Here is a 12,860-nt window from a genome sequence, read left to right on the forward strand (position 1 = left end):
ATGTAAAGATACCTGTCTGTCTCTGCTCTCAGTCTCACCCACATGTACCTAGCTTGCTCATCTCTGCGGGCTATATGTATCAATGGCTGCAACTCCTCCCTGAATAACACTGTCACTCCTCCTGATCCTCGCCCTCTGCGCTCTGATCATGTCTCCTGTCTATAGGCAGTCTCCCATCTATATCCACTGATGTGAGGCATAGACTGCCCATGGGCCTGATGTGTCTTAGAGTAGAAGACGATGTCTCTTCCCCTGAAACTATCCTCAAAGGCGCCCACATCAAGTTGCATAGATTTATTACAATTCCACGTGGCAACTTTGAGGGTGGTCCCACGGGTCTTGCACCGTCATGTGGAGCGCCGCTCTACAATCACAACCCGGCCATCTCTGTAGAAGGCTGTCTTTCCCTTCTCCCTTGCCGCTTGAATCTCTAGCATTACCTCTCTCATATGCGCAAGCTGTGTGAGAGTGAGGTCATCTCCAAGGAATATGCCCGTTTTCTTTAGTGTAGGACGCTTCTTCAAGAAGTCCTTCTTTGCCTCCATGGATGGGAAATGGATTATTAGAGCTCTCCCTTTTGAAGTCTCCCCATTGCCTTGTGTCTTCTTCCCCACCCTCCATGCCTTTGTATGAGTAGCCTCACTACCCATCATGGGGAGAAGTTCTTCAACTTCCCCTTCCACATCATCTCGGTCTTTTAGACCGGTTACTCTTATATGCAAAGCTCTAGTTTTCTTTCGTTGTTCTTCTTCTAGAGTTATGTTGATGATTGTAGGAGTGGGGAGAGATGTGGTTTCTTTCCCTTTGCCTTTCTTAGCGACTTCTATCCACTTCTCGGCCTCATCCGCCTTCTTTTGCGTCTTCGTGATCACATCCAACCACGAAGACATCTTTACCATCTTTTGTTTCTCCTCCTCTTTGATCATCCGTACCTGCTCTTTGATGACCTTGATTTCCTCTACTATCGAAGGCTGGAATTCCCCCTCCTCTAGTCCACTGCTCCCTCTATCGACAAGTTCTCGCTTGAGAGCTGAGACCTCTTCTTTAAGTGCTTTGGAGTCCGCCTTAAGTGCTTGTAGCTCTGCGTGCAGGTCCTCTTTCTCTTTCTTCCACTACGCGCCTTCATTGAGAAACATTTGAAGAAGATTGGCCTTCTCTTTCCACCATCCCTCCATATCTGCTTTCAAATCTTTCATCTCCCTCTCCATTTGTGTAATCCGCTTGTTTGTAAGTACAAAAGTTGCCTTCGGATGGGGCTTACATACCGGCGAAGCAGTCATGACGTCCATCAAAAATACAATCTGCACTTCTGTCAAGTCAACCCACTATGTCCACATCACACATACATCCCTGTCCCGCATGATGCATACATGTGTGTTCCCCATATCAATCATACATTTTTTATTTTTTGCAATTTTCTGTCAATGCTGAAAATTATGTAATTCTGAAATTCTGAACTTTCCCTGCAAGTCTGCAACTCGTGAGAAATCTGAAAATGTGAAAATGTAAATTCTGTATTTCTGCAGGTCTGAAAAATTTTGCAGGTCCAAAAAATTTGCAGGTGTAACTGCTCGCTATCTGCACTGTAATGCACCTGTGGGCTTGGGGGGGGTGGGGCGCAGTCCAGCCACGAATAAGCCCGTGTGGTGGGGGGTTGGGGTGGGGCAGCGCACTGTCACAACGGGGGGGGGAGGGCGTAGTCCAGCTGAGAGATACCTTACGCTGCTGTGGCGCAGGGTGCAACCCAGGTGGCGCGCAGCAGGCACGTGGCGCGCAACTCAGCAGCAACAGGTGGCGTGCGAGAGAGAGGGAACAACCCACGCAGGTGAGAGAGAACAGCCCACACAGCTGAGAGAGAGAGGCTGAGAGAGAGAGAGAGAGAGAGAGAGACTCCCCACTTCGTCTTCAGTAACTGGAAATAGAAGCACATGAGGAGGGAAATAGTTTCTTTATGGAACATTTGAAATTCAAAGGACTTGCCCATCCATTTTTAGTATATGCTAACAAGCACAAGTAACTAGCACTATCCGGGACAACATATTCAGTGACACGTTAACATGCTTCTACCCATACCCTTATAACCCTACATGCTCAGCACACTAAAGACCACTCTAGATTTTCTAAGGGATGAGTCTGACTTAGCATGCCAAGTGCTATGCAAGATCGCCAAAATGTTTATCACTGCAATCAATGTGTTCAAAGATGGAAGCAATAGGTAATCCATGGACCATTTTCATTAAAGGAAGCAAGGGTTATGTTGGGATCTTGCCAATATGTCTTCAAAGAGTATCATTATGGTTTCATACGCAAGGTTGATGTTCTTAACGAGCCATTAAATGAAAACCCTCTACGAAAGCTCCATCACTTGATTCTTCAAAATCGAATAATCCATCTTCAACCCACTAACAAGGACCTTAATGCTAAGCACATCACCTATCAGAATGAAATAGTTTCAAACCCCTAGAAATACATCACACGTGCAACTAAAGCCAAATCAAGGGTAGCAAGGTATAATAGAGCTCTCAATGCCTACAAATTTCGAATCCTCGATCAAATGATGTAGAGGGAGAGCATCGGCTAGGGGGGAGGGGGTTGGAGATGCCACCATAGATGCCCCTTTTAGGTTAATATTACTTGCAAAATCCACATTGCATTATCAAAATTGTCAAAGCCCATTTTTATTTGTAATTTGTAAAATTCAACTCTCATTTTGTGAAGTATCCCATGGGAATGGAACCTAAAGTCATTTTTTGACTAACCCTAGGTATAAAGGACAATTTGTAAAGGAAAAGAGGGGTTCTTTGGTGAAAAAAGTGTTTCATGAGAAGAGGGATACTTTGTGCAAGCTTGTATTCAGCATATCTCCTTCACTGGTCATCAAAATCAAGTTTTGACTATTGTGCCTTATCTCTCTCCTCTTGCTCTTTCATGCCTTATCAATTTTGTTTAAGTTCACGACTATGTTGTGTGATCATAAAGTCACTGTTTTGATGCTATAATCAAATCTAATGCATATTTCTTGATGGGAAACTAGTGCTAGGGCATAAATGATGCTCTTAGACCACTTCTATTTGTGTTTTGCACATTTAAAAATCCATGAATTGTGATTTATGTACCTATCCAAAATGACTTTATAGGGTCTAAATAGGTTCTATAGTCCTCACTTACAATGTTCTAGAGTTTTGTAGCGTTTTGAGCTCGTTTAGCTGAGGAAATCATCAATTTTTTTGTAGGAGCAAGGATTGCGTGTGTTAGTCATGGACTGTCTGGTTGATTCCGTGATTGTGCTTCTCTAGTCACAATGACTGCATTGGGTTTGACAAACTCAATATGTCTCCGTGCCCCATCCCAGTCGCTTCCTTGAGTATTGACATAGAGTATGTTAGGGCCATATATTTATGTTATATACTTCCGTCGGGACGATTCGCTAAAATCAATTCTATTGCTCTGGATCAGCTTTGGGATGTGTGCCAAGACGGTCATTTTTAGCTTTCATGTGCAAAATTTATTGGCCTCAAATGCACTTTCTAGGCTTGTCTTTACAACACATCGAGCAGAGCTCCTAACAGGAAGATACACAGAGTTGAAGCTATATGGTTATCTATCAAGAATTTGTAGTTTTGATGCTTATTGAATGGTTGTTTTAAGATCAAAAAATTGAAAGATGTCTAAGTGATCTCATGCAGGTGCTTTACAACACCTCAGCAAGATGATGTAGCTCAAGATCGATGATCATCATGACGATTGTAGAGTCTCCACGCTCGATTTCTTCATCCAAAAGCCAATCTTGGGATGGATTGTTTTCAAGGGATTTGGGGACTTGTAATAAAAACTTTGAATTTTTATCTCTCATGTGAAGCCGCAAGTGACAAGGGCTGGCCATGTGTCACCTCTCGTGGGATACTTACTTCAAATCAAAGGTAGAGTTTGCATGCAACTAAATAACAAGCAAGAGGAGAAAAAATAAATGGAAAAAGAGATTTTTTGACGTAGAGAGATTGTGTAGCATGCCATGAGGAAGGCCAAATGCATGGCTCAGCATGAGAGGGAGAGGATGATGACGCCAAGGGAGAAGAGCATGAGAGGCCACCTTTGGAGGTAGCCCTACAATGAGGTACATCATGTACACTTTTTCATGTGCATTACATTCCTCGGCTGAGATAGATTTTGATCTCAGTGAGACAATTAGTAGATTGTGGATGTCAAATAATGCTTAGCAAGTACTATTTCCAGATGCATTGTAGATCGTTAGTGATTGCAAGGGGAGCCCGAAGTGGCTTGGTCTATCCATTGCAAACATATCGAGAGAAGAGACAAGTCTTTTTCATGGATCTCCAGATTGTTGTATTGTTTTGCACGACAAGTCTGTAGAGGCAAAGGGAGTGATCATGCTCTGGTGAGACACAACAAATTTACCCTCTTAGGACATAGATGCCTCCTACTACAGAGATGGATGATATGGAGTGTTTTGATATGCTCATGTTATTGGCTGCTATGATGATATTAAGAAATGTGATGAGCAGTCTTGATGATGTAGAGGATGCAAGTAGCATTAAGGTGCCTACCATGGATAGATCGGTAGTGGTTGCACTGAGCATTGATACGGATATCAGGGACTAGCTGTTAGATATCACGTAGTTTTCATTAACATTCAGGAGTCTCATGTACGACCTTTTAGAGTCAAGACCCGAGATGGTAGTTGCAGTGGGAGCGTTTGTATTTGGGGTTGTCTGATTGACACTATCATGATGCATCATGGAACTATGCATGTCATTATGGGATACCTACATGATATGCAAGCATGTTCTAGCACAATTGCACACTTTCTCACATTGCTAGAGCCTATACAATGACATGCATGTACATTGAGAGAGCCAATGGGCATAGGTTGTGCGATGTGCTATCCCTATCTTGTATATTCTACTAGGTCGAATAGAAGGTCCACTTATAGGCAGATTTTCCTTTGAGTGGGAGTTGTTGGGGTAAAGGCGGTATGCTTCATAACCGCCCTTCTGTGCCCACACATTGACTTATTCTTTGTAAGTAAGATAATAAGAGGCTCCTCTCTTTCTTAAGGATTGCTCCACCCACATCATTTGTCTTCCTCATTGCACACATGCATGAACACCCGCACCGTTTCTGCACACTAGTATGATCTTCACTCACAAAATGTATATGATACATTGTTGCCTCTATTCAATGGTGGAAGGACGAATTTAAGTCCTAATGAGGCAAAAATACAACCTATGTGGGTTTCAAATTGCCTTTTATGCATCCAATTATTATATTTTGGCTTTGTCTAGTATGTACAATGAGGAAGAGCCTTTATCTTTGCTAAAGCACAAAATTCAATGGTTTGGATAGTTGCAATGCAATTTGGGTATGAGGCTGTTGTGAAAAATGGTACATGTTCTTTGTGTAATTTGCTTCTCAAAAAAGGGCCAATGGTACTAAGTGGGTTTTTAAGTTAAAATGTAAGCTTGATGATAGTGTTGATCTCTATAGAGTTTAGGAAAAGTGTATGCACAAGAGAAGGGCATCGATTTTGATGATACTTTTGCTCGCACTTGTTGGATGACTTTCATTCATAGCATTAGTGCATTGTTAGCTCATAATGGCTAAACTCTACATCAATTGGACATAAAGTTTGCACTTTGGAATAGTAATTTGCATGAGGAAGTGTGTGTATTGCAGCATCATGGTTTCATTTAGAAAGGGTAGAAACACAAGGTGGCTAGGCTTAAGAAGGCGTTGTATGGTTTGAAGCAAGCACCATGTGCTTGGTATGAAAATAGCCATGCTTACTTGGTTGCACATGGTTTTCAAAATAGTCCAATTGAGAGCAATTTGTATGTCAAGAGTGCACATGATGTGTTTCAGATCATTATGCTCTATGTTGATGACATGTTGCTCATTGCACCAAGTGAGCGACACATTGATGATTTTAAGAATGATTTGAATGCCTCTTTTGAGATGTCAAATTTGGGGCTTTTGCATCATTATTTGGGCTAGAGGTATTGCTTTGTGCTAAACAAAGTACATTGAGACACTAACGTGTAGATTAGCTTAGAGGATTGCAAGCCTATTGCTACTCCTATGGAGCAACTTAGTAATACTACTTCCTGTGTTGGGTGCTCTTGAGCTTCTCTTTCATCTTCTCCATCTTCGCATGCAATCTTATACCCATATCTCTAACACCAAAGTGGGTAGTTGTCCCCTCCAGTTTGTCCTCACCAGTTTGGCCTCAACAAACAACATGTGGAAAACATCATTGTTGTCATCCATGGCCAACGACTGCACTCGATGCAAAATTTGTATGTATAGTAGAAAAATTGCACAAAACCATCTATTATATAGCACAACCCACAATAGACATTGTCAAAAAACCTACACAGAAGGATGAAATTGCTTGCACTATCATGCGATTACATATCCATAAGGAGAAAATATGTCCCAGTAGGAAAAGTGTGTAGCATAGTGTAAAATAAGACAAAGTTTCCACTAAGGATTGGCTTAAAGGGACAAGGGACTTTGCGTATGCTTGGGATAAAAAGTGGTGAGCAAGAAGGAGAAAAGCACCCCGATGACCGAGGTGAAAATTATTGGTACAAAAAGTTGTGGATTCCATGCCATCCAAAATCCCAATTGCCATGTCATTGGACGGGTTTCCCATGAGGATTTGAAAAGCTAAACAACATAGAGTTTAGATCAAGTTTTTTTTAAGCTTTTAGGGTAATCTAGGAGATGTAAATAGGGGGCCTTAGTGCCTATTGTAGGTATTTAGAAGAGATTCCAATAGGAAGCAAGCTCATAGCAAGAAAGAGAAGAGCAACTCAAGTGAAAACATGAGCAAGCGAGAAAAACTTGCATTATAAAATGAAGAGATTCCAATAGGAAGCAAACTCATAGCAAGAAAGAGAAGAGCAACTCAGTGAAAACCCGAGCAAGTGAGAAAAACTTGCAGTATAAAATGAAAGAAATAGAGCTGTACAAATTTTTGATTTAATAAAAGCAGTGTTTTTAGTGAAAGCGGTTAAGAAGGTTGAGCTAAAGAGCTCAAATGTGTATACTTTTTGCATTTCAACTGGTTTGTATCTGAATAGAGGCGTTGAGCGCAAAGGTTGAGAAAGGCTACTATGATTAAGAAGATTAAGCAAGTACCTGGGGTAAAGCTATTGGTTCAACATTGTGTTGTAATTTGCGAAGGATCAAGATAGCTCTTATTTATAGCATCATGCTATGACAGGAAAGAGTAATACTCCATTGGTGCCATTGTTAGAGACTTCCACCCAAGCTGGCATAGTGCCATGTTTTGCATAATTTATGTGACAAAAATAATTCCAATCAGCTACAAGCAATAGGACTAGGTTGTACTAGGAGTTGATTCAGGTAGGAATATTAAGAATCTACTAGTTCAAAAGGAAAGCATCCATTTCACATCACCTTTGAGCCATTGCGGTGACTTACTTTGGCATCCTCTTCTTATATACTTGTTTTCTTCTTAATGGACAAGTGCACTTAGATCTTTAAAGTGTTCTCGCATATAATGTGACCTAAAACCTAATAGTTACTTAGAAGGCTGACATAATTTACTATTTACACCATTCATGCACGTCGCTACTAATGAAAGTTAATCAAATGCTTATGGATGGTATTTAGTTCCATGCCATCCTTGCCTATGGCCTTATAATCACTTGCAAGTTCAGACTATATCATCATCTCAAAAGATGTCTAGCGTGTGGTCGTTGGGCATTGAGTAGCTGCATGGGTCTGGAAACAAATTACCACTTGTTTTACTTGTTGCTGCAAACCACAGGACTTCCTAACATCGTGGGTCGCCTTTCAATGATTTGTCCATTGGCCAAGGTGTACACAAATATGAATATTTGATTATTCTACTTTGACTATTATAAGATAATGCTAGGGAATTTTTGTCTTTAGGCTTTAGCCATCCTTTACTACACAAACCACTACATGACAGAGGGAAGTATGAGCCGTAGTGAGCCTTATGCATGAATGAGATGCATGTTGCCATTGAGAGTAGAGGTATGGAGAGAGCTTTTTCAGGGAGTTTTTTTTTTTTAAATTTTTACTTGCACTAGAAAAAAAAAAAAAAAACTTCCTAGAAAGCTCCCTCGTGGAGAGAGCTTTAGGAGGAAGCTTTCTCCCCCTCCCCCCCCCCCCCCCCCCCCCACCTTCTCTCTCTCTCTCTCTCTCTCTCTCTCTCTCTCTCTCTCTCTCTCTCTATATATATATATATATATATATATATATATATATATATATAAACCCCTTTAAGAGGATTAAGGGTTACATTTATATATATATATATAAAGAGAGAGAGAGAGAGAGAGAGAGCTCCAGGAAGAGAGAGAAAGCTTCCTCCTGAAGCTCTCTCCATGAGGGAGCTTTCTAGGATTTTTTTTAAAATTTTTGCTTCTGCAAGTAAAAATCATGATAAATGCTCCCTAAAAAGCTTCCTCAAAAAGCTCTCTCAATTCCCATCCCCATTGAATGGCGATCAAAAGTAGGAGATGGTGAGGCTTCAGAAACTCCATATGGGCTTATCTTGGATTCATCTACACATATACATGTTTGCATTTGTTAGGTAATGTAGTGGCTACTTTGACAATTGTGGATTCAACTTCCTCCTACATTGAAAACTTCTAATGACTAGGAGAACATTTCTCACTAAAAAAATGGTTTGAATTGTTGACCATTAGTTTAAACATCGTCATTTTCAATATTAGAGAGGTAACAAAATGGCAATTAGACGCTTCAATGCTCCTCTTTTGGCATATGTTTCCCCCTTGTGGTATATTGATGATTATGTAAGCAATGACAAGAAAACCTTTTTTAAGTTTTCAATGGAATATCCTTGTTATGTATCATGGTAGTGATGTGTGCGAACACACTTGGGAATGCCAAGGCACTTTTTTCTCTCGGCTTGTATATATGCCCATCATTCTAGGGCAAGCCTCTCTTTGTATTAGCACACTTAGTGATATTGCTTTTGGTGTTGTGTGCTCTTGAGCTTCTCCTTCATCTTCATGTGCATTCGAGTCGTTCCATCAATTGGTATCAGAGCAAGCTTCGACATCTGTGGCAACATCTTCAGCACCCTTCCGGCTCATGTTCTCAGATTGAGGTGATTTTTGGTGAGTGTTCACAAAGCAACATAATCTTGGGCAATATCTTTGATACATGGGTCGTCAATGTTTTGATTCAGGCTCATTTGGACCTCTATTTCCACTATTGGAAGTACTGTGCTATCAACATGAGAAAATCTCGCACGAAGAAGCTGTGTTACTTTAGTCGAACAGAGATTAAGCCTTTGACTATCCAAACTTCAAGTTTAGCGACCAAAATTCACACATTGACAAAGTATGTTTCACAAACAAACAATAAGCAATTACACATGCACTCATCCACTTCTACTTTGATTAGCAAAGTGGAGTGAAGGCCTCTTCATATTTATAGCTAATTTACATAAGGAATAGACCCTAAAGAACAAGCACATGACCTTAACACATATTAGTTAAATCCACAAATGCTCAACCTGCACGAACCATGCAAGCAAGCAAACAATGGACACCTACATCTCCACCACCTTAGAGCTATGGCAGATGAATACTTGAGAAGTTAACACCATTGGTGTCGTGAATTTAGGGTTGATGTGATTTTATTGTTGTCGTTTTAGATTAAAGCCATAGGTTGTAGGATATGCTTTAAAATATCTTCAACACACCGCGTGCTCACCCCTAGGCCTAGACACTCCATACTCCATAGTGGTAGCTTCTTCGTTTTATTATCACACATGAATCTTTCCAAATTCGTTAGAGAAGCAAACAATGGACACCTACATCTCCACCACCTTAGAACTATGGCAGATGAATACTTGAGAAGTTAACACCATTGGTGTCGTGAATTTAGGGTTGATGTGATTTTATTGTTGTCGTTTTAGATCAAAGCCATAGGTTGTAGGATATGCTTTAAAATATCTTCAACACACCGCGTGCCCACCCCTAGGCCTAGACACTCCATACTCCATACTGGTAGCTTCTTCGTTTTATTATCACACATGAATCTTTCCAAATTCATTAGGGAAGCAAACAATGGACACCTACATCTCCACCACCTTAGAACTATGGCAGATGAATACTTGAGAAGTTAACACCATTGGTGTCATGAATTTAGGGTTGATGTGATTTTATTGTCGTCGTTTTAGATCAAAGCCATAGGTTGTAGGATATGCTTTAAAATATCTTCAACACACCGCGTGCCCACCCCTAGGCCTAGACACTCCACTCCATACTCCATACTGGTAGTTTCTTTGTTTTATTACACACAAATCTTTCCAAATTCGTTAGGGAAGATTCGTTGGCTTCTTGCCGGTGGCGCACACAAACAACAAAACCAGTCCACGACTTTAGAATCGAACCCGAAAATAGCCACCGAAAGTACTCACGCTAACCACCTCAGCTAGGAGCTTTCGATGCTAGCAACTCAATACTGTAATTTTAAAAAAAAAATCTTCAACACCCTCCCATCTGCTGCTTGCTGCTCAGCTTCACACTACCACGCCACAACCCTGCTGCTCAGGTCACTTTATTCAAAGTTGATATTGAGAGGGCGACCTCTGCAGACTCTTTTCAATAGAAAAAGGCATCGACGCCAGATTCCATTAGTATTTTCTAAATCGTAGGCACATACATACCTGCGAGAAAATGATATTTTCAATTTCAATTCTGCTAAAGCAGCGGCATTTGGAGTTCCAGCGAGCCTGCGAGTCCTTCTGAAATTGAGAGACATGCCGGGCTGGCCTGATCGCGAGCTTTCCTTGGCAGGAGAAGGCTTTGAAGGCGAACGAGGTGGGCCCCCACGAAAGAATGTCTTTATTTCATGGGGCAGCGGCAACAAGCTCAGACTCTCTTACTTGCAGCAACATCAGCAGCCTCGCAACGCGGGTTCTTCCGCTGCTGCTGCTTCTTCTTCTTCTTCTTCTAGTAGGGTGGTGGAGGTGAGGGTGGGTTCCAGCAGCTCACTGTCCATCAACGACTCTGCCATGCGCAGACTTGTTTACGACTCCCTTCCCGCCTTTGCTTTGCTCCAGAGTCGCAAACAACAGGCTCTCCTTCAATCTCCACGCGCCTTGCCCTTAGACTGGTAAAAACATCCCTCTCAAACCTGCTTAGTGTTTCATCTCAAAAGTTTTCATTAAAAAACATTGGTGGTCGTACAGTAGGCATGAATGTTGAGCGCCTTTTAGAAGGAACTTTTTTGGATGCAGTAATAATTTTTGTTTACACAAATGCTACTCAAGATGCTTGGGCAGGTTACAAGCTCTTGGATGTTTAAGACATCTACAGAAATAGCATCTCTTTATAGAGTCTTGCTCAGAGCTCAGAATCTATTCATGCTTCGTGATGTTCATGATAGTTATGTGGGCCAAACCTTGAAAATGGAGGTTGTATGATTTAAACTTGCTAGAAAGGTTCAGAGCGAAACCACCTCAAAAACACTTATATCCAAAAGTGTGAACCTCTTCACATGGCCATGATCAGACATGGCTTTGAGTAGTTTTTATGTTGTTTCCCTGTAGTGCAAGTACAAAGGAATAAAGAAACTCTAGAAAAATTCTATGTCAATGTGACCTTGAGAGTTCATTTTGGTGGGAACTTTGCATACCTCCTTTTGCTAAAGGTTAAAAGTTTGAAGACATTTAAGCCTAGGAACATATGTTGACAACCCAATCTAGCATCAATTCTTCCCTTACATTATTATGAAATGGTTTAGGTAACATTTGTAGTTCGATACGAGCTCTATTTCTTAGACCACAAGAAGATTAGTTGGCTTATCCTCCTTGTTTGATACATTGAATCACTATAGCTTTTAAATCTAGCAAAACCCTATGGTAAAAAGTATTCAATTATGATAGTGACACTGGATAAAACTTGAAATTGCAAGAACAACAAGCAATTCTCATCCCTCCATTTGTTGAACTAAAGGTTCTTTTTTTGGTATATGCCTAAAGTTTTGGGTCATGTAGTTAACATTTTTCTCTTCTTCCTTGATGTTCCCTACAGGGGCTAGTCTTTAAGTGTTGGTGCCCTTTTTCCAATGACTCGCCTCCTTGATTCTTTGAGCTTCTTGTTCAAGGAATGCTTGCTTTGGAAGCTACTTATCTAGCAGGCGCCCTTCTTCCAATGACTCTTCTCTTCAGATCTTTAAGCTTCTTGTTCAAGGAATGCTTGCTTTGGAAGCTATAACTTACCTAGGCGCACTTCTTCCAATGACTCTTCTCCTCCATTCTTCAAGCTTCTTTCTCAAGAAATGCTTGCTTTGGAAGCTATAACTTACCAAGGCGCCCTTCTTCCAATGACTAGTCTCTTGAATTTTCGAGCCTTTTTTCTCAAGGAATGCTTGCTTCGGAAGCTTTTACAGGCTTGGACACTCCAAGCGAGAAATCAATAGCAACACACGAATAGAAATTGCAATTAACTAAACTGAACTTGAATAGAGAGAGAGAGAGAGAGAGAGAGAGAGAGAGAGAGAGAGAGAGAGAGAGAGAGAGAGAGAGACCCAATGGGGTCCCAACCTCAAGGCCCCCCCACACCATTGCCGATGTGGTGTTTGCTTTTGATTGCATAAATGGAGTGTACTCACATGCAATATTGCAATGCAGACTCTACTGACTCGAATGGGAAATGTCACTTCGGTAACTCTTCAAGCTGAAGCACCTCCGGGGCTGATTTGATGCACCTTTGGATCTCATGAGGGGTTGCTGATGGTCACCAAGAGGAAGATTTGGGGTTGATTTGCACTCAGGGTTGTCCACGTTCGACGTACAGGACGTTCCG

At 41.2% G+C, this 12,860-nt stretch overlaps 1 protein-coding gene across 1 annotated transcript in view; it reads left to right on the forward strand.

Annotated features, from left to right (window-relative positions):
- Positions 1-10,719: 10,719 nt before the first annotated feature.
- The window catches only part of LOC147456133 (nuclear pore complex Nup85-like protein), a 58,228-nt gene continuing 56,087 nt past the window's right edge, over positions 10,720-12,860 (forward strand). The window contains exon 1 of the mRNA XM_086514681.1: positions 10,720-11,166. Coding sequence (XP_086370807.1) covers positions 10,811-11,166 — 356 coding nt within the window. The 5' untranslated portion in view covers positions 10,720-10,810. The remainder of the gene's footprint in view (positions 11,167-12,860) is intronic.

Source organism: Adiantum capillus-veneris, chromosome 6 (assembly GCF_014529385.1).
Source record: "Adiantum capillus-veneris isolate H3 chromosome 6, ASM1452938v2, whole genome shotgun sequence".
NCBI classification, from domain to species: domain Eukaryota; kingdom Viridiplantae; phylum Streptophyta; class Polypodiopsida; order Polypodiales; family Pteridaceae; genus Adiantum; species Adiantum capillus-veneris.